At 47.9% G+C, this 22,354-nt stretch overlaps 1 protein-coding gene across 1 annotated transcript in view; it reads right to left on the bottom strand.

Annotated features, from left to right (window-relative positions):
- BRINP1 (BMP/retinoic acid inducible neural specific 1) overlaps positions 1–22,354 on the bottom strand; it is a 155,459-nt gene that overhangs the window by 31,251 nt on the left and 101,854 nt on the right. Inside the window, exons 3-5 of the mRNA XM_006119724.5 lie at positions 11,868–12,058; positions 2,687–2,856; positions 1,196–1,301 (exon numbers count right to left, since the gene is read on the bottom strand). Coding sequence (XP_006119786.1) covers positions 1,196–1,301; positions 2,687–2,856; positions 11,868–12,058 — 467 coding nt within the window. The remainder of the gene's footprint in view (positions 1–1,195; positions 1,302–2,686; positions 2,857–11,867; positions 12,059–22,354) is intronic.

Genomic DNA, 22,354 nt, shown 5'->3' on the forward strand with positions numbered 1-22,354 from the left:
GTGTGGGAGGGAGAGGGGGGAGGGCTGATGTCAGTGTGTCCTTCCCCCCCCCACTTCTGTGCCCCATCTCCACACAGAGAGAAGGGGATGGAAAGAGTTTGTCACTCAAACTCTGTCGCACTCAAACTCTCACACTGTGTGTGTCTCTGTCAGTCATTCTCACAAACATACACTGTCCTTCCCTCTCATCTCCTGACCCAAAGGGTGGTTGTTACTACTTTTACTGCTTGCAAAGTGGAACGAGGAGTAACGGTAGTTCAGAATAGGAAGCCTAGTCCGAACTACCTAGTCCGTGCCGTGTGTAGCCGCGCGGCACAGAGTCCTCACTAGCGGACATTTAAAAATGGCGGCACCCGGCAAGACGCAAATGAAGCCCAGGAAATTCAAATCCCGGGCTTCATTTGCAACTCCGGTTGCCTACATTACCACCCTAGTTCGAACTACGGTGGTAGTGTAGACATACCCTCTCTCTCTCTCTCTCTCTCTCGGCCCTTCTCTCTTTCTCCTTCTTCTTTCAACCATTCCATTATTGTTGCTGTTTATTGTCTGAATTGCACTAGCAGGCAGGAGACTCTAAAGATTCAGCTAAGCACCTAGTGGGATTTACCAAAAAACCTAAGCAGGTTAGTGCCTAACTCCTGTTCAAAGCCAATGAGATTCAGGCATCTACATTATCGGGAAACTCTTTGGCAATCCCACTATATTCCTAGTACATCTTTAGGTACCTGAATGCCTTTGCTGTTCTGGCCCTCAGTCAGGACTGGGGCCCCATTGTGCTGTACGCTGCATATATACACAGGCTGGGGTGGGCAAATACCAGCCTGCAGGCCGGATCCAGTTCACCAGGGTTAGCCGCGGCAGGTGCTGTATTTACCTGAGCCTCCACAGGTGCAGGGGATCACAGCTCCTGTTGGCCAACAGGAACTGCAATAGCCCATACCTGCAGAAATGCAGATGAATATAGTGGCAGTGGCCAACCAGGAGTTAACCCAGATGAAATGCCACCATTTTATTGCCTATCCCTGACAAAGGCAGACACTGCCCCTACTCAAAATTGCTTACGGTCTAACTGACAACAAGGCCAGAGAGTGTAACAAACACTAGTAGAGTAGGGAGGAGGAAGAGGATGGGAGCTTTAATTTTCTCTCATCATTACCCTTCTCACATTCACTCATTCCTTTCTTCCGTTTCCTACCTTGCAGGTGGAGTTTGCTCTCAGTGCTTTGCAGAAGGACAGAACTCACAGAGTCCAGATTGTCGTAGCTGTTACACCCCAGGGGGCCAGTCCGAGTTTCAGTTACCTAGAGCAGGGGGCCCAAAAACAAAACATGCCATTTGTTTGCAGGATTTCCAAGGAGGTCCAGCCTCTGACATATCTCCATTAGCTGACAGACCCACCCTCACCAAAATACAACCTATATGATGTGGCTGAGCCAAATACTTCCAATGGACAGACAGAGCTGAGTAAGAAATGCAAACTTGAAAAAAGAACTACCTCCCTGACTCTATCCAGGCACAAACTGTCCCTTTTTTATGGTATCACATGTGGCTCTTGGACTGGTGAAGGGAAGCTTGCAGGCTAAGCCACAGGGCATTTCTGTGGCTTAGACTAGAAGCCAGGAGAGGTATTATCTGTCCCCAAAGGAAGATAGAAGGGATGGATTGAGATTCAGATATAGTGAGTGGTGGCTCCCAACCACTGTCACACACATACATACATACTATGGATAGACGGAGACACAGAAAATCCTCCGGCTGCTTGTAGCATGGCTGTTGTTATTGTTGGAATCTAGCCGGGGAGGAGACCTGCCCGTTCTCAATTCACAAAGGGCAATTATCTGCTGTCAGGGCTTCAATATCTCAATCCAGTTCCCCATCCTTGCGGGAATAGGCTGGGCTAGGAGTCACCACAGAACAATAACAACATCCAGAGCCTCTCAGAATGATGGCTTCATCCAGCCTGCCTTTCCTGCAGTGCATTTCCTGACAATTGAATCCCTCCCCAATAGAGGCTGAGCGCTTTCAAAGGAAGAAGCTGTTGTTTGTGGAGCCATTTTCCTTTCTTTTGTATTCTTCTCCCAGAAGCTTTCCCCCGCTTCCCCTCCAGCTCCCTATCTCTATCTGTTTCATTCCATTCTAGGAGCCTTTGTAAGGCCCCATTGTGGCCTTTTCTCATTCCCCTGTAATCAACTCACCGGAGAGCTTTTTCCATAGAAAATGCACTACTACATGCTCTCAGGAAACATACCAGCGTGGCATGATGCTGTCTAATCCTGCCACTGCTGAACTGCTTGCCCATTTCCACTGTCACTGCTAACTTGCTCTGGTCAGGCCCTCCCCAATACCACTGCTACATGCCAATGGCCCTGATCTCCTTATTGTCTATTCCACACCAGGTGTCCCTATCCCAATATCAACGTTCCTGCTGGAATGAGCTGCGCCTGCCCAAAATGAGGGGCACGAAAGAATGACTTTTCCCATCGAACATCAGCACCTCAGGGCAATCGTTTGGTTTTTTTCTTGGGAAAAATGTCACGTTGGAACATCTGGTGCCCCTACCCATCAGCAATGGGAAGCATCACTGCTTAAAGGCCAAGTGCGGACCAGCATCACTACAGCTTTGGAATGGCTGTCTTTCCACACCCCAGTGCTCTCCCTGGAATCTCCATAGCAGCAGAAGCAATACCTTGATTGCTCCAGTAGAGATCTGGATCTCATGGAGTCTTCTCATGGTGCCATCACGATCTACAAAGTAGGAGGAAGCAAGCTGGTGTAGTGCCTCAACGCTTTGGGTAGCGTTTCCTGATTTCCTGTCAAGTCGGCTTTTGTCCATGTACATGGTCAAGGCCTCCTCCCCTGCAGTGAAAGAAAACAGATTGCCACCTTGGAAGGTCTGCAACTACCCCACTGGGCAGTGTGCACAGGAAACTGTGGTATCCCACACTGAACCTGTGCAGTCCAAACTCTGAGATCTCCCCTCCCTCAGAGATGCCTTGGTCAAAAAAGCCAGTTCCACTCTTCTGCGGATTCAGAATCTGCTGTAAGCAAGCATAGCTCCATTGAGCCCAATGGTCTGGATCCTCAGCTGCTGTAAAGTGGAATAACTTTACTAAAGTCAGTGAGATTATGCTGATTTACACCAACCGAGGATCTAGCCCATTATGTAGAACAACAACAAAATAGCCTGTCATTGTGGGAACACATTTGAATGATTTGCATGGGGCCAATATATAGACTTGGTGGGAGCAGATACAACTCTCATGGAGGTCTCTTATCTTAATTTAATGGCACAAATGATGGTTTAAATTACACTTAGTTTGTAAGTGAATGGGTGGTTCTAACAGGTAAACAAGTGGCATTTGTTCCGATGTGGCAGCCAGCAGCTATGCAAGTTGAGTCATTGAGAAGAATGGGGAATAGGAAGGAGATGAAAAGAAGGAAAAGAAGAGAAGTTGCATAAATGACCAGTCTGCTCTTCCTGGAGAGCACAGCTGAAGAGTGTTGTGCGGGTACAAGAGCAAAGGAAAAGGTGTTGAACAGAAGAGTGTATATAAATCAGGCCAGGTATGAATGCTTCCCTGGAAATGACGAAGAATAAGGAACTAAGGGCACCAAGGGCACCAAACATAACTGAACAACAGCCACATTGTAACTGAAAAGAAAGATAAGAAAAGATAAAACAAACTTTACACCTCAGTTTATTTAAAAAAAATGTTATTAATGATGCATGACTCAAAATAGAATCCAGCTGATTTTCTCTGAGCTACGCTACCTCTGCAAGGAATAAGAGGCAAAACAACATATTTTACTCACTAAGGTCAGGAAATCAAATTCTGAATATGCACATGGGCAGAAGGTGCCATTTTTACATAGCTAGCTTTAAGGGAGGAATCAAAGTGTCATTAGGATGGAAGTAAGTAGCACCTGCTGTAATCCAACCTATGTATCCAACAGATAAATTAATATTTATACTACTGCTGATAATCATATATATAGTAGCCTAGTGTCTGAGAGTCTGTAATGCAGAAATGCTGGATGTTCCCTCTGGGGGAGCGCTGTTGCCTGAAATGATGGCTGTTCCCTTTGGGAGAACCGTGCTGCATGGGAAGTGCGGGGGCCCAAACAGCTGCTTGCGCCACTTGCTCCCCCGCTGTGTCCCGGCTGAGTGGTGCAGAAGTCAGCCTAGTGCCATGGCGGAACGGGAAGGGGCAGTGACGTACATGCCCTGGGGATGGGGCCTGGCCATGTACGTCACCGCCTCGCCCCCCCCCCTTCACCTCCTGCCATGGTGCTCGGCTGACTTCTGCGCCGCTCAGCCATGTCGCCACGGGGAAGCCCAAATGGCTGCTTGCTGCCCCGCGGTGGCCCGGCTGAGTGGCACAGAAGTCAGCCGAGCACCACGGCGGGAGGTGAAGGGGGGCGGGGCAGTGACGTGCGTCGTGACAGAGGCTCCAGGCACCGCCCCCTGGCCGTGAATGTCACTGCCCCCCTTCGCCTCCCGCCGTGGTGCTCGGCTGACTTCTGCACCGCTCAGCCAGGCCACCGCATGGGAGCAAGTGGTGCAAGCGACGGTTTGGACTTCACGGTCCCCTGAGTGAGAGGCAGGAGGGGGAAGAGAAGAGAAAGAGAGAGACGGAGAAAGAGGCAGGAGGCGGAGGAGAGCTGAGGGGGGGGGGAGGTAGGAAGAAGAGAGAGAGAGAGAGAGAGAGACTGGAGGCTCAGAAGAGAAAACCAACGTAGAGGAGAGACATGAAAATCCCGTCTTATGACAGGCTAATTGGCTAGTTTATCATAATAGGTCTGGATGAAAAAAAAATGCATCAACACTGTTGTTGATGGATAAATGTTTTAGTTTGGGGGAATTTGATTTTTTTAAAGGAAAAAAAAATTCTGTGAAAAGTAGACCCTTTCTGTGACAAATTTGATTTGGCAAATCTAACATTTATTATGAAAAGTGGCACCATGGATTTTTTTTCATTTAAAAACCAAACGGCCAAACCCCAGAATATTTGGATTTGGCAATACTACCACAGTGCCTGAAGGGAATTGTAGTTCAGTTTCCTCATGTTCCTATTCTTTTCTGGCAGAAAGCACCAGACTCCTTAGCTGACCCACATATCCCATGATGCACCATAGCCAGGGACACCGAGAGGAGAGACTGTGGTGCATCATGGCAAACAGTCTAATGACAGAACACTACCTAAACCATGGAGAATGTGAGCCTGAAGCACTCAGCTAGGATTTCTATGAGACAGGCAGTGGCATTTTCAAATGTTCACCATGTTAGGCCTTGCACACACACTTAACAGAAGAGATGTTTCCTGCCCCCAAAGGGTTCACAATCTAAACATATGATGAGAGCAACAGGTGGATGCAACAAACAGACAGGGGAAGCACAAGGTAATGAGATGAATATGATTAACATGATAAGCAGCGGTCACATCACACCAGCTGCTTAGCTGCTGTCAAGTGTTCTGTAGGCATCACAATGCATGTGAGTTTTAAGAAGAGCTTTGAAGGGAGATAAAGTAGTGACTTTGCAGATTTTTACGGGGAATTCTTTTGGGAGGGGGAGCTTGGGAAAAAACAAAAAGGTGCATGTGGGAAAATGTGATGATTTAATAGGCAATGAAGTCTGTAGAATGGGCCAAATTTATCCTGGATGTCTCTCCACTGAACTCAGTTGCACCAAGGATCAATATGGTCCTCTCTGTACAGGAGAGCCTCGTGATCCGTGGATTCACTATTTGCAATTCCGCATATTCGCAGGTGTCTGCTGGTCTTGTCTGGAAGGGAGGCAGTGGGAGCTGGGAGCCACAGAGTATTCACTGCAGCTGCTGGCTCCTGCAGTGAGTTCCCCACAGCTTCTGAACTCACCGCAGCTCCCGGCCCCTGAAGTAAGTTCTCTGCGGTACTCCGCACTTTCCATGTATTCCCCGCGGCTGTTGGGAGCTGTGGTGAGTTCAGTACTCTGGACACTGGGAACTCACCATGGCTCCTAGAAGCTATGGTGAATTCCCTGAGGCAGCCGGGAGCCATGGGGAACTCACCATGGAAGCTGTGAGCAAGGTAGCCAAACTCCCCAGTGGCCAGGGAAGGTTGGGACCATGCCATACAGCATCTTGGATCCCCGGCAGCTGAGGAAGGTTGGGGCCACACCATGTGGCAGCCCCAACCCTCAGCTGGGGTTGAGTGGACCTTGGCTGGAAGAGTAGGGGGGAGAGGTTGTGTAGAGGGATGGTCTCGAAGGGGCCTTTGTTCAGAAGGGATGGGGCTTCAGCTGCTTTCCCCAGCTGCCTATGGCTCAGCCACGCCTCTGCTGCCACTATCTATGCTACAGCAGCTATCCTGCTATTTGTATTCATGCTGACTTTTGTGAGGTAACACAAATATGTGTCCATGAGTTGGGGACCATGAATGGGGGACTCACAGCTTTCGCTCGTAGTGTGAGCACAGTCTTAGAGAACGGACAGAAAGCAAAATTTCCTGGTTAAACCCGGAACTGGTAAAGGTACTGGACACCAGCCAAAGCTGCTAGAAAGCCAGGATGTTAATTATGGATCCAAATGCGGAATCTATGTTGACAAGAGTTGAGAGGTAGGAACAAGGATCCCAGACTAGCATGTAAGTAGGCAGGGAAGCTGACAGAATGGCAGGGCCCCAGGGTAAGGTGGAGGGGGTGGCTCTGTGCTCCCAGAAGGGGCAGGGCCTCAGGCAGAAGGCATAGGGCTGGGGCAGCAAGCGCTTTTCCCTGTGCTCCCCTTCACATAGCCCTCAGAGCTACCTGGAGTGTGTCATGTGGGGCTCCGGTGGCAATTTAAAGGGCCCAAGGCTCTGGCTACCACTGCTGCCACAGTGGTGGTGAGGGCTGCAGCTGGAAGCCCTGGACCATTTTGAATCACCAGGCCCCAGGGCAGTTGTCCTTTGCCACCCATACCACCCCAGCCTGTAATTAGGTTCTCTGAAGCTAGCACCTAGGCAGGAGCTGGAGAGCCCAGAGTTTTTAAGGCATCTGGAGATCTGTCCTGTCTTCCCAATGAAAACCTTATGAGCTTCATTCTGAGCACATCCTGAGAGACAAGAACCGTTCCTCATAAATGAATGACCATGGCGGGTGAGGGAAGACAGAGCCCGCTGCTTGAAACCCACTCTGTGTGCATGTGCCTGAGACTGGGAAAAGCACAACATCCCCAAGGAGCGAAAGCCAGCGAATGCAGTCCATAGATCAAGAGGGGTTAATAGACTTTTGCTGCATTATTAAGTCTTAATTTCTTGTGTATTAAGCGGATGCTATGTTCAAAGATGTCTTCCCTTCAGGGCTTTCCCTGCAAATTAGTTCTCAGCTCTGTGTACTCCATCTCTGAGCATGTATGCCCTAGAAATGACCCTGCACCGATCCTGTTGTCAGAACTAAACTGAAGCAGGACTGGCTCTCTCTCTGGCTCTGGGGGAATAGATATTTGGCAAGACAGAGACATGAGAAATCCTCCTTTTGTGGAGAGTGTCCACAAAGCAACAGTACTGGATGTAGGCTGGCCTGCTTCATCTCTCAGACCTCCTGGAGCCTGTGCAACAGCTGCTACACAAAAGGGAGTCTAGCACATGTGTGTCTCATTCATTAACTGGTTAAATCTCAGGGTGAGACTTGAATTAATAAAAGGCAAAATGGGCCTGAACTCCGTGGAGAGTTTGGGAAACAGCAACTCCTAAGTGATGATCAACCAGATGTCACAGGGATCTGGATTAGCCTGGAAACTCTGAGTGGAAAGTGCCCCACTCCATGCACAATGCATGCTGTGTGGATCCTATAAAACTGCTTCATTTCCATCACCACAATTGTCAAAATTAATCCTTCATTACCCCAGGCCTGTCTGCCCTAACCCTGCTGCTCTGGTCTGATTGAACACTTAGCTCTCCTGTCCAACACCAGCTCTCATTACAAACTTCTGCATATTTAAAAATGTTGTGTTGTAAAAACAGGAGACGAAACAAGCCATTGTGAATAATTCACAACCTCGCCCGGGTGAAATTAAAAATATATTTCACTGTTGAAGGTCTTTGTTATTTGGAATTTCCCAGGGACGTGGAAGAGGAAAAGGTTGCCCCTGGGAAGAAAAATAAAACTACAAATAAAACTCCATTTGCCTCAATGGTTTTTTCTTTCACTGTCTTGACTATGTAAAATATGATTCCAAGGAGACATTTCTTCAACAGAAAGGAGTTCTCTCTGCAGAGTTCTTTTAGACCTTGATTCAACATGTCATCCCACTCCAGCAAATCATTTAAGCATGGACTTTGCTGTGTTGGGTCATTTAATGTGGTTGGGAAGGGGGTGGGGGGAAATTTGACTGGATGTATTAATGCACTGAACAGGCAGTTTTGGGGTAGGAAGTCTAGGTCTGCATTCAATAATACCTAGGACAACATGACTTCAATGGGCCTACATCAGTTTATTCCACCTGAGGATATTCTGGCACCTGAGTTGCACATGAAAAATATGCATAAAGGGATGTGAACCATTCTAATCTTATCTACATAGCTGATCATTTACAGGGTGTTTACAGAGTTTTCCATAGCCCACAAAGGAACAAAAGCTAGAAATGCCAGAGATTTCAGTAAGGATTTAGCTATTGCCTGTCTATTTTATGTGCAAGCTGCTCAAATAATATAGTGATGAACAGCAGCCCACTAAGATAAGACTTGTTTGTCACCACTGCAGTATTCTCAGTGTGATTACTAATACATGCCATGCAGGCTATTGAAGTTCATGTGCAAAATGGGTAATAGCTATAGCAGGTTAAAACAAAAAAAACCAAAACAAACAAACAAAAAACCGGAAGAAAAAAACAAAAACATTTCCAGAGAAATGTACTTCCATTTTTCATTTTAAAAATATTTGAAATGTTTAGTCCTGCTTTAGGAACCATGGATGCACCTGCAGTCCTTTCTCTTATTGATCTACTGGCACATACGTCCATACAGGGACCTGTCTCCAGTCCCTGTGTATGTATTTTGCATTAAATTTCATTATTTTTTTTTAAATGTGGCTCATATGTTTTCTTTCAACTGTTGTATCCAGGGCAGGCCTCTCTGTTTGTGTCCTCCATCCATGTCTAATGCCTTGGTATTCTACTTAAGGGAGCACTTTAAGATTATTCTAAGTCCAGTGAGATTCCCATTTCAAAGAAGGTCATTTTCCTTCTATATTCAGTTTCTTTCAGCAAAAGAGCACATCTGGTTTCAAGAAACAAGGCCGGGTAGGGTTGCCAGATGGTTTCAAAAAAAATACCAGACACACTTGAGATTACATCACAATCTACATTACATCTTATTTAGAAAATACCGGACATTTACATTTTCTCATTTATATTTTCTCAATTTGTTTCCCGAACAGAAAGCTCAAATACTGGACTGTCTGGTTCAAAACCACACACCTGGCAACCCTAAGGCCGGGTGAAAAGGTGAGGTGGGAATGACATTATAAACACTATATCAGCCACTAAGCTGTTAATCTGTGTATAAAGAGAAAATCGCCCAGGCAGGGTATTTGATCACTTGGTTCTTTCAACTGATGGATTTTTTTTCTTTCAAATGCTGCCTGTGCATTATTGGGGGTTTGGCTTTAACTTATTTCACTCAGAATGGTGATTGTCCCACATACATGCACACATACAGCCTTTCAAATCTCCAGCATAGTCTTAAAACTCACACTCAGATACCAGTATTTTCATACTCACAGGGCCACATTATGATTCTCTTACACATTGCTGGACCTAATACCACACAGGGTACTCTGCCCTCTTAAGAACAGTGGGACATAGGAGTCAGTTCACCCCTGTCAAGTAGCATGGCTTGTTAAGACCTTGGGAGATCATGAGGACCTAGGAAATAGGAAATGACGGGAGAGATGAAGTAGTCCTGAAAGTATGTTTTGGAAGGGAATCTGGTTACTGTTTCTTTACAGGATTGTGATCAGGAGCTTTGCAGAAAGGGTGGAGCGAGGTACCACCAAGAGCTGGAGGCTGGCCCGCTGAGCCTCAGGACTAAATGAAGAGAGGGGATGGGTGAAGGAGAAACTTGCTAAAGCTGTATTGCTCCTCTAAGTTCCAACCCTAATTCTAGAGAGGAGAGCTTGGGAAGTCCTGCCTCAAGGAGATATGTGTGTGTGGAGGGGGGGGGGGGAGTGTCTTTCTAAATTGCAATTCAGTTGTTGCCAGAGAGGGAGGAGATCCCTTAAAGTGGCCTTAAAGTCACTCCTCGGTGGCAGGCTGGGAAGTAGCTACACAAGGAGACTGAGTGAGAGAAGTGGAGGCCTTAGTGCTGAAAAAGTTATGGACAAAGCAAGGAAAAAATAGGAGCATCCCAAGGAAGCAGTGAAGAATTAGAAAGATCAATCCTTAGCTGCCTAACTTGCTTTCCATGGGCTTGAACCAGTCCTTGGTCCAGCTCCCTCTCCCAAAGCATGAGTGGAACTATAGATTTCGGGACTGAAGGAGATGGTTCCAGATGGAGAGTTTTCTGTCTGGACTTCCCTGTTACTTCCAGAAAGGGGCTGGCTAGAAAGGTACCCTGGCTGGAGGTTTAGGTCACAGAAGCTGCAGAGTGGTACAGAGCCCAAATGACAGAAAAGGGGAGGGCGTGCTGGAATAGAAGACCCCCTTGTGATGCCTTGTCCTGGCAGGAGGGGGCACTATGGCAGCTGGTTTGCCTCCTGAGATGCCACTTGTGGTACTCAGTTTAACTTCACGCATTGCTAGGGCTGCAAAATATTTGAAAGGCCTGGCAGCTGAGCCCTCAGCAGGAGCATAAGTGCACACAGATTGTCCAGAAGGAGGACCTGCGGTTGTGCCTACCTAGTCTCTGGGCAGCTTAGGAGCACAACAGAGCCACACAATTGACACTCCACCTGTTGGCCGAGGAAGTCAGCAAGCGTTCAAGCCCAACGCAACAACTGACCTCAACCTGCTCAACTCACATGCCCCATCCTGCAATCACTACAGCACCTGTCCTGTTTCTAGTTCTGGTCCTGCTTGCTCCCAGCCTTGTTCCTCATGCCCCATCTGCTGCAGCCCTGGCTTGGTCCCTGAGACTGGGCTCTGACTCATTGACCCTGACTCCAGTTCTGATGCTGGGCGAGCTGTTCTTGGCCTGACCACCTCTGCTCTGGCCACTAGGCATGACTGCCCACTCTACCTACACATACTGGCTGTGTCTACATTGGCATCCCTTTCCGGAAAAGTAGGAATAAGGGATCCTCCGGAAAAGGGCTTATTTTCCGGAAAATCGCATCTACACTGGCGCTTTTCTCCGGCAAAAACCCCGAGCCGGAAAAAAGCGGCAGCCATGTAAATGCAAATGCTGCGGGGGATATTTAAATCCCCCGCGGATTTGCAATTCCGAAGTGTCTCATTAGCATCCCTTTTCCGGAAAGGGATGCCAATGTAGACACAGCCACTGTGTGCACTCAAAATCCAACACAGACATTGCACACACATCATAGAAACACACACTTCTCAGCTCAAGTACATGTAAACACAGATCACAGAAACCTTACATATATGCTAGTGTCACACATAGCACACCTGTACTGAGGCTTGCATCACACACGCCAACACACATTGTCACACCAAACACACATTACATCTGCCACACCCCCACATCCCCACTCTGCTTGATAAGCCAAGGAGGCTATTCGGAGTTGGCCTGGGCTACTGAGCAGGTATGCGGGACAGTGTGAGGCTCCAGATGGGAATGTGACACACCCTTGTCTCTCACATCCAAAATGACAGTGTCAGAAGAGCATATTTCATCCCCCCACCACCCCATCACAGAAACCTGTGTAAGAAAATATCCCGGTGGCCACCTACCTCCCAGGGTGGCAGAGATGAGGATGTGGGTGCCGTATTTTTTTATGATGGTATCAATGAACTGTTGCGTGGTGGGTCTCCTGCCCAGCAAGCGGATGCTCCTCTGGAATTCAGGCATCAGGGGTACTGGGTTGCGGGTCAGGTCCCTTCGTTCGATGGCTGTGTTCCTCACCTTCCAACGGGCAAACTCCCTATGCGACAACATAGGAACACAACACAGGTGAGGCTCTGAATCTGGACAGGCAGGGAGAACCACCAAGGAAGGGGGAAGATGAGGGCAAAGGGGAAAATATTGTAGGACATCCCCACATAGATACACAGGTGAGGCTCCGAAGCTAGACCTAAGGAGGGGGAGGAAGAGGAGAAGCAAGAAATTAATGCACAAAACCAACACAACTTAAGGAACAGGGTCTGAGCTAGTGATGGGGTAACCTCAACTAGTTCAGCAATAAATGTCAGATGAGCTCCCAGAAGAATGGCTGGCCCTATGAAGGAAGCAGAGTATCCCACATCTGCTATTTCAGGGCTCCTACTCCTTCATGTAAAGCAGCTAGATTTGGCTGTTCTTGGGGTGTGTCTAAACTACAGGGTTTTGTCAACAAAACTATACCTGGTCTACACTACTGCCGAGTTCTGTCGACATAATGTTGACAGAACTTGGCAGTTTTGTCGATGGTGGTAAACCTTATTCTCTGAGGAATAACGCCTTTTGTTGACAGAGTTCTGTCGACAGAAAGCGTTATTGCATCTACACTGTCCTTTGTGTCTACACTCTCATGTAGACAAAGCGTCTTGCTTTGTCAACAGAACTGGATGTAGTCTAGACGATCTTTTTCAACAGAAGCTTTGTTGACAATATCTGTCGACAAAGCCTCTGTTGACAAAAGCCTGTAGTCTAGACTTACCCTTAGGGATAGGATACTGGAGCAGACAGCCAGGCCCACCGATGGGAGCCAAAGGGGACAGTTGCCCTGGGGCCCAATGATTCAAAGGGGCCCAGGGCTGCTAGCCACAGTCACTACTGTGGTAGTGGAGGCAGCCAGAGCCCAGGCCCTTTAAATGGCCACACAAGTACTGTGTGGCATGCTCTGGGCAGTGCTGAGGGAGGAAGGGGTGGGGTGCGACATGGTCCAGGTGGTGCTCTGGGCCAATTGCCCAGCCTCATCTCCTTCTTCTGAGGCCCTGCCCTTTCCAGGAGCTCAGGACTCCCCACACTCTTTGCCCAGGGGCCCAGAAAGGCTGCCCCTTCCCCCCTCCAGAAAACTGTTCTTGGTTTTGATCTAGAATGGCAGTTTCCATGTCCTTGTGTTTCTGTCTGTCTGTCCAAAACCCAGCTACAAATCTGGAGAGCACAAGCTTGCTCAAAAGGGCCTGATCTTCTAGCCCCTGGGATGCAGGGGAATGTGATACTTGAAAAGCAACATGGACAGAACCGGCTCAACATCAGGCCCCTTTTAAGATACATCAAGTTGGGCAGCCAGAACCTGAGGCACCCAACATTACTAGCCTCTTTTGCAAACTCTGGGAGGAGGCCTAAGAAGAAAAATAATATTTACAGGTTTCTTGCATTATGCACAGCATTATCTTAAGCAATATGCTGTCAGGTCCAATTGAGTCATAGGCCTCTGTTCCTTTTCATTCATTTATTCCAGGAAATCAGATAAAACGTTCGTTTAAATAATAGGTGTAATAGTATGTGGCACTTTCTATCTCAGTAAGTAGCCTCCTGTACAAGTGAAGAATCTGGGTCTCTTGGCTCCCAGTCTGGCTCTCTAGCCACAGGGTCTTGCTGCCTTTCAGATTGCTTTAATGAACGTAATTATCCATGCATTTATTTTGACTGGGTCCCATCACCACTCACCAGGGTGACTTACAACAATAACATCAGCGGTATACCAGCCTTTTCGTTTTAAAGGCAAACTCCACAGCAAAGCCCCACCTGCTAATTCGTGGGTCTGGCCCACGAAAGCTCATCATCTAATAAACCATCTTGTTAGTCTTTAAAGTGCTACATTGTCCTGCATTCTGCTAATTCTCAGGTTTTCAAAAACCAAACTAAAAATTCCCTTGACAGCATCCCCTACAACTCGCATCATTCAGTCTATGGAAAGAGCAGACCCCAGAAACACGGTCTTTCACCAAAAGTAGTTCTCCCAGCAACCAGTAATGAGAACTCAGTGGATCAGTTCTGCCTGTGATGGGATACATTGGAAGTCAGCTTCTTGGTTCCAAAATGATTTACAAATAACGAGTAGCTTGAGCAGCCCCTGAAAATGAATATGAGTTCATTTCATGGAGCACACACCATGGACATCACATGCTCATACTGCATAGAGTACAAGCCTCATGTGTCCATGGCACTAACAGTGACATACTGGTGTGATGTGCTGTGAATGTGGGGACAGATCTCTCCCCACTGACATCAGTGGGCTTTGGATCAGGCCCTTGGAGTCTGCAATAGAGATGCAAGATGTCTCCTGTGGCTAAAGCCACTCACAGCATGAGCTTGTGTAACCCAAACATTTGCTTGGTGTGGTGCAGTGTCCCATCTGGGGTGCATCTACACTGCACCTGGAGGTCTAAATAAGATACGCAATTTGAGCTACGCAAATTGCGTATCTAATTTTGAAATAGCTTATTTTGAAAGTTGGTGCTGTCTATACAAATTTCAAAATAAACCTCTATTCCAAAATGTCCCTTAGCCCTCATGGGTTGCAGGGATGTCGAAATAGCAAGCCTGTTATTTCAAAATCTATTTCGAAATAACAGACTAGTTCAAAAGACGTGGAATAGATATTACAGCTACCTCAGGTATCCTGAAATAGCACCGCAGTCTAAGACATACCCCTCAGCTATGTCTACGCTGCCCCCGTTTTGCGCAAAAAATATGCAAATGAGGCAAAGCATGGAATATCGCCCCACCTCATTTACATAATCAACGAGGCTCCATTTTTGCACAAGAGGCTATTGCACAAAAAGGAGCTGATTATACAGCTCCTTTTTGCGCAAAAAAACCCTCTTGCACAAAAACGGCTGCTAATTAAATTATGCAAATGAAGCGTGGTGATATTCCATGCTTCGCCTCATTTCCATATTTTTTGCACAAAATGGGGGCAGTGTAGACATAGCCCCCATGGCACAAAGACCACTTACAGAGTGGCTATGTCTACACTACAATGATCTATCGGAAAAAGGCACGCAAATTGCACTCCACAATTTGCATACCTTTTTCCGATAGTTTTTTCGGAAAAGAGTTTTCCAAAATTTGGCCCATCTACACTGGGCCAAATTTCAGAAAAGCATCCTCTTTCGGAAGAGCCCTTGTTGCTTGCAGGGGGGTGTAAATCGGGGCTTCCGAAAGCGCCTGTCTGCTCTTCCGCAAAAAAAGCGGAAGAGCAGACGCATTCCCTGGACGTAGTGGAGATTTTCCAGGATATTCCAGAAAATAACCCGTAGTGCAGACATAGCCAGAATAATGAGCATGCTCTATAGCCTTTGCTAACCAACAGCTAGCTTTTTGCTTAAGCGACAGAGGTTCAATACTGCTTGTTGGTGTTTATGCTTGCACTGGTTAGTGCAACTGAGTCCTTTTCAAGGGTAGCCTAAAGTTTAACTCAGTGGAGCAGACTGAACTAACAAAGCCATGGAGCACTGGTGTGAGGTCCATGGTGAGGAGAAACATTCTTATCCTCTGGACATCAATTTGACTATGCCACAGAAGTACTCTGACTCCAGAGTAGTGATGGATCCAAACAGACCTCAGAGCTGTGAAGAAAATAGGCCAGGGTTATGAGTGCACTTTCTTGAAGGGTGAAAATGCCCATGTGAGCCCTTAGCTAGGGATGAGGGCCCACCAAGCCACCAGATCCAGCCCATAGCTGCCTCGCTGGGACTTTTAAGCACAGTACAGGAGCAGATGCCTTGAATGTGTCTGCTCTATTCTGGAAGCGAGGAAGGAGGCTTTGTGCTCTGTCTCAACACTCAGCAAAATTTCTCAGTGCCCACTGGCCAATTTCTGACCAACAGCAGCTGAGTTAATTTGCTGGCAGCAGGGGCAGCCAATGAAGCCGCCTCCTCCTCCCCCTTCCCCTCCACCCCTCCTCCACTCCTTTACCCTGCCTGAGCAAAGCTACATGGAGAAGCTTTAGGTTCCTGCAGGGCTGCTGAGTGGCAGCTGCCTAGGAAAGCATCTCTCAGCCAGAGCCTGCCTCTGGCATCCCCGCTCTCTTCTGCCCCCCCCCCCATCCCCCAACTAATTAATCTGAAATAGCGGAGAGCTTATTCGAATTTGGTAAACATCATTCTACGAGGAGTAACACCAAATTTGAAATAGCTATTTCGAATTAAGTGCTGTGTAGACACTTAATTCGGAATAGGGGGCCTCCAGCCCTTCCCAGGGAGCCCTGGTGACCACTCTTGGCACAACCAGGAAAACTTACTCTCCTCTCCCACAGCCCCGGAGCCATTAAAGGGGTAGACCCTGGCCACAGTGCCTGTGCCAGCTCCAAGCCTACTAGCCCAGAGCCAGCAGTGGCCACCAGGGCCCCTGACCCAGTGGCCCCAAAACATGAGCCAGCAAGCCACTGGCAGCCAGCCCTCCACCGCTCCCCAGGAGCAGTCTGCCAGCTCCCAGGAGCCTGATAGGGGCTGGAGAAGGTGGACACCTTCCTGGTCCAGGGTGGAGATCATGGACCTTATTCAGGTCTGGGGGGATGCCCCCAACGTCCATGATCTCCACACTAAACGGAGAAATGTGGCTGTCTATGGCAGGATAGCTGCCAGCCTGGCCACCAAAGACCACATGTGAACCCAGGAGCACGTCTGCATGAAAATCGAGTTGGTCTGGTGAGACCACCAACCCTGGGCCCTGAGCTTCCCCTCCCCCTTCTTCCCCTTGCTTCCCCCCCTTCCAGCTCCCTCCTCCCTGGTTTCCCCCTCCTCTCTCCTCTCCTCTCTCTTCCCCTCTCCCACCTCCTTTTCCGAGTCTCCCCAGAGGTTCATCCCCTTCCTCCCCCCAGTTTTGTTCGATAAACCCAGTTTTTATTTTTGAACATACATGTCTTTTGTTTGACATCAGGAAGGGGAGCTTGGGAGGTTTAAGTGGAAGGACGTGAGGGAGGAATGGGGCATGAGCCCCCAATGGGGAAGACTGGGGAGGCTCTGAGGGCTCCTTGGGGTGGACGCTCTCCCGCAGGGCCTCCTGGATCCTGACAGCCCCCCGATGGACCCCCTGGATGGCAGCATGCAGCAAGTGCATCTGGGATGATGGCAACAACCCCACAAGATACACTGGCATGCCCAGGGGCATCTCTGGCTCCAAGTGGCTGAGTGCTGTGGTATCCCGAGTGTGGGCACTCAGGGCACTCCAAGACAGGGCTGCGTTGCTGTCCCTCATCGAGGTAGACAAGTAAGCAGGGAACCCTGAGAGCTGTCTGTCCAGGGTGGGAGTAGGGTCCCTTTAAACATGGAGCTCAGTTAGCCTTAGGCAGCAGCCCCACACACTAAGTCCTAACCTGATGCCCTGCCGGCACCGGTTCCGGCCAGCCTTAACTTTGGTTCAGGGTCCACTCAGTGTGGATGCGCTATTTTGAAAAAGCAAAACACTATTTCGAAATAGGTTTTGTGTGTAGATGCGTTAATTTGAATTATCTTAATTCGAATTAACTATTTCAAATTAAGATACCTCGAATTAACGCTGTAGTGTAGACATATCCTATGATTCTAGGAGGCAGAGAGAAAGCACAAGAGTGTATGAATCCAAGAAATGGATTTCCCTCTGGTCCCACTGAAAGGGAAGTCCCTCCCGCTCACTAGATGTTAGTGTGGTGAACCCCAAGACTGTAGACTGAAATTACCTCTGGTTACCTGGTTACCTCCAGGTCAGTGCTGGTATGCTGCTACAGTGGTGCTAATGGACAATCCAGTGTAAGGATATGATTACAGTTTACAGTAAACAAGAGATCGCTCTGTTCCCATCATACAGTTCACCACCAGCAGCAGAAAGGCTAGAAATGCCATCTGTGCTCACTCCCCAAAGAGACAGTCATTAATTCTCAGAAAACTGAAGTGCATGTTTGCTCTCTGCTTACAGTCTCTCATATTTGTTCTTACCAGTAAAGAAGGGAAAGGCTTGGTCAGCAGAACAACCCACTAGCCCTCCAGAATAGATCTACACTGCAGCTGGGAGGTACCATTCTCACCATGGATAGACAGACTTTCACTAACTAACATTAAAGAGCATGACTAGGGGGCTTGGTGGTGGCTTAGGCTAGCCACTCGCACCTGAGTTGAGGCAGCTAGTGCTAACTGCCACCAGTCCTGCAATGTGCACACTAAAACAATGGGCAGTCCTGTGGTGCCTTGAAGACCAATAACAGATTCATTTGGGCATCAGCTTATGGGGGTGAAAACGCATTTCATCAAATACATGGATGCCTGGGTGCATCTGATGAAGTGTTTTTTACCCCAAAAGCTTGTGCCCAAATGAATCTATTAGTTTTTAAGACGCCACAGGACTGCTTGTTGTTTTTGCAGACACAGACTAATACAGCTACCCCTCTGAGAAATGACCATCCTGCTACTTTTTAAGTTCACCAGTAATTTGGAATAATAATAAATAATAATAGTAGTAGTAGTAGTAGTTTTGGTTGAAAACTGAAAACACGATGTATTGAATTTTTTGACAAACTTAAAAGTTACAGATAGTTTCAGGTCAATTGAAATATTTCATTTTGATCTTTGTTACTTGAAAACCTTTGTAATTGCCCTTCAATAAAGTGTTGGGGAATTCTGAAGCAAAAAAGTGAACAGAAACAATGCCTTAAAGGAGCACATGAGCAGTCAGACTGAATGTGTTAAAAATCCCAGCAAATAGTCACAGGAACCATTTTCAGATAATAATAATAAGACACAGCTCTTTGTCTCTATCGATCTCAAGGTTCTGCATAAAACACATAAATCTCATGATCTTCATTTTCCAAAGGGGGAAACTGAGGTGCAGAGAAGTGGAGGGATTTGCCCAAGTCATGCAGCAAGTCAATGATAGGCTAAATCTGGAACCAACTCTCCTGACTCCCAGATTAGTTCCCATCCAGGGGTCCATACATGCTGGCAGGGAGGCTTTGAGGATCATGGGAGGGGAACATACATAGATGAGGAGGAAGAGTCTGAGGAGGCAGGAGGAGAAGGAGAAACCCTGCTCTAGATTAGGGCTTGGTCTACAACTAAAAGTTAGGCTGACATTGGTCTTCTCTAAAACACCCGCTGAAGAACACAGCCACGCCAACTTCTCCTTAAGTGTCGACACAACTGCGTTGATGGAGGAATACGTCTATACTCATACCAAAAAAATGATGACCTTTCATCAGGGTTGGCTATGTCTACACTACAGGATTATGCCAGCCTAACAACACCAGTATAGGCACCGTAATTTAGAAACACCCTAGGAGAAGGAGGAGTTGGAGTTGTTTCCTTTCTAATTTCAGGCAGATGTAGCTGGCCGATGGTAACGTCTAGCGTGGCTAGGGAGAATCCCCACCAGGTCACAGGGAGGGGAGCTTGTGATACCTGATGAAAAGATTGCTGAGAAGTTTACATTTGAAAGGTTAGAAGGGGTAAGAAGAGTCTAGATGATAATGCCTAATGGCAGAAAGAGAGGGGAGAGCCAGTAAGGAGGGACACTCTACATACTGCTGTCTGAGGCAAGATAGACACTCTACAAACAGGCCTTCCTCCCTGTCCCAATAACTAGAGACAGGGAAAGAGAGAGAGAGAGGAAGTAATCACCCCTTCTGAGATAGCACTAGCCAGTGAACAATCCAGACAGTGTGTCAGAGAGATAGAGGGAGTCACTGGGAATAGTCTCGACAGTAGTACATTCCCTCCAGGTAAAAATGCTGAGGAAGGAGGCAGAGTTGAAGGCACAGACCAGGGACATCACCCAGTCCCACTTAGTCTGTACAGATAAGAGAATCCAAGGGTATGGACATCTCTATGCGGGGAGAGGAGAGGCTGTCGAAGCAAATTAAATCCTCCATCTGCAAGCTGCCAAGGCAACCAAAGGACATAAGTGGAGAAACAAGTTCAGTACAGACCTTGGGGGCCATTGTATGAAAACAAAGAGAAATCAAATGCAGCAACCAGGGAGTGGGACTGAACATGTTAAACAGAGCAGGGAGCTTCGGAAAGAAACCCAGAAGGGCCACACTCCCTAAGCCACTTCCAAACCTCACTCTCCTCCTTCCCAGTGCGTATTACTACCTATGTGACCCCCAGCACAGAAAGAGTACTCCAACTTATGCTCCAGCCACTGGGCTACTGGGAGAGTGATTCCTTTTGGAACTGTCACTGTAGCCAGGGTGAACTCACCATCTCCTTGCCAGCTTGCTAACTCCCCCTCTCCGTCTTAAAGCACGGTTTAAAAGCCACCAGCTGCTCCGTGCTGCCCACAGCTCATGAGCTGTCAGCCTGTGCCCCTCCCACACACCCACCAACCCCAGGACTTACAATTACCAGCCAGCCTCCTTGCCCCCCTACCAACACCTCAACTTTGCAGTTATTATTTACTGCATAATTTCTGTGTGATCAAGGGAATGAGCCAAATAGCCAGCTCCAGAGAGCTTCCTTTCTAAGAGCCAGATGGTATCATTCTGCATTGCATAGGTGAGAGGCCTCTGTGTATGAGCTTATCTGGAGCACATCGCCAGCATTCTCTGTAAGCTGTGTGCTTGGGCAGCCACCCAGGAGAGATTCAAATACCACCCAGATGATTAGCAGAGAGCCCACAGCCAGCAGCCCGTGTTTCTATTGGTGATGCACATCTGCACATGCCGTGGTGCACATAAGAAAAATTATTCTGCACCCGAATGGAAAAAATAGAGGGAACAATGGACATACCCCTTGTCGTCTTTGAACATTCCAGCGCATAGCCTTAACCTGGACCTGTCTGAAATAGACATCTGCAAGCTGCTCAGATTTGCACACCAAAGGGAAAAAATCTAATTTCAGAGCAACATTAAAAAGAAAGATTGTGCAAGCTAAAAGTGATCATGCCTGAGTATGACAGAGTGATCAAGGGAATGAGCCAAAAAGCCTTTTTTTTTCACTTCCCCTTTGCCCTCCCTCTCCCCTTCATGGAGTGTGTGCTGTGATTGGCAGGTGGAAACTGTTGGCTTCTAATTAAAGTTTGAATTCTAGAAGCCTCTGCTGGTCGGCTGAGCCTTGGTATGAGGAGGGACTTTTAGGTACTCCAGGGCTTTATAAGGCAGTGGGCAAGCGACCAAGGAGCTTTTGCTTTTCTTTTTAAATCCCTTCTCCAGGACAGCAGCGATGGATGGTGATAGGTCTGCTGTTGTTACCTGCACGGAGTATGCCATGTTTGTCTTCCTCTCGGAAGAAAGAACTGATTTCATCTGCACTAAGTGCAAGCTGGTCACCATTTTAGAAGAAAAAATTAGAGGACTGGAGGCCCAAGTGTCGACCCTACGCTCAATCAGAGAGGATGAAGACTTCCTCGATAGAAGACAGTGTTTAATCCTTCAAGCATGGCAGGCGGAAGACCCAGAGAGGGCAGTACATGACCAGGAAGAGAACTGGCAGCATGCAACTTCTAGAAGGGGAAAAAGGCCAGCATGGGAATCCCCCAATGCTATAGAGGTAAGTAATCGCTTTCAAGCTCTCTCCACAGGCTCTGCAGTGTTGAATGCTTTGGAAGGGGCCTCCCAAGGAAGAAACCGGAAGGAACACCATCTACTGGAAGGCATGGGATGCGTAGTCCTAGGGATGGGGGTTCCACGGCCACCACCCCCAAAAGAAAACAACAGGTGGTAGTGGTCGGACCTGGAATCTCGAGAGGTGTGCTGCTTACCGGGAGCTCGCATTCAGGATATGACTGAGAGGCTTACCAAACTGATCAAACCTTCGGATCGCGATCCCTTCCTGCTTCTTCACGTGGGAACTAACGATACGGCCAAGAATTACCTTAAGTGGGTTACTGCGGATTATGTAGCACTGGGAAGAAGGATCCAAGAATATGGAGCGCAAGTGGGCTGTGTCTACATTGGCACCTCTTTCCGGAAAAGGGATGCTAATGAGACCAGTCAGAATTGCAAATTCCGCGAGGGATTTAAATATCCCCCGCAGCATTTGCATGAACATGGCTGCCGCTTTTTTCCGGCTCGGGGTTTTGCCGGAGAAAAGTGCCAGTCTAGACGGGATCTTGCGGAAAATAAGCCCTTTTCCGGAAGATCCCTTATTCCTTTCCGGAAAGGGGTGCCAATGTAGACACAGCCGTGGTGTTCTCGTCCATCCTCCCTGTTGAAGGGAAAGGACTGGGCACGGATCGTCGAATTGAGGACGTAAATGCGTGGTTGCGCATGTGGTGTCGCAGAAAGGGCTTTGGTTTCTTCGACCATGGGACTCTGTTCCGGGCACAAGGATTGTTAGGAAGAGATGGGATCCGCCTAACCAAGAGAGGAAGGAGCATCTTC

Source organism: Pelodiscus sinensis, chromosome 23 (genome assembly GCF_052426305.1).
Source record: "Pelodiscus sinensis isolate ZL-2025 chromosome 23, ASM5242630v1, whole genome shotgun sequence".
Classification (NCBI taxonomy): domain Eukaryota; kingdom Metazoa; phylum Chordata; order Testudines; family Trionychidae; genus Pelodiscus; species Pelodiscus sinensis.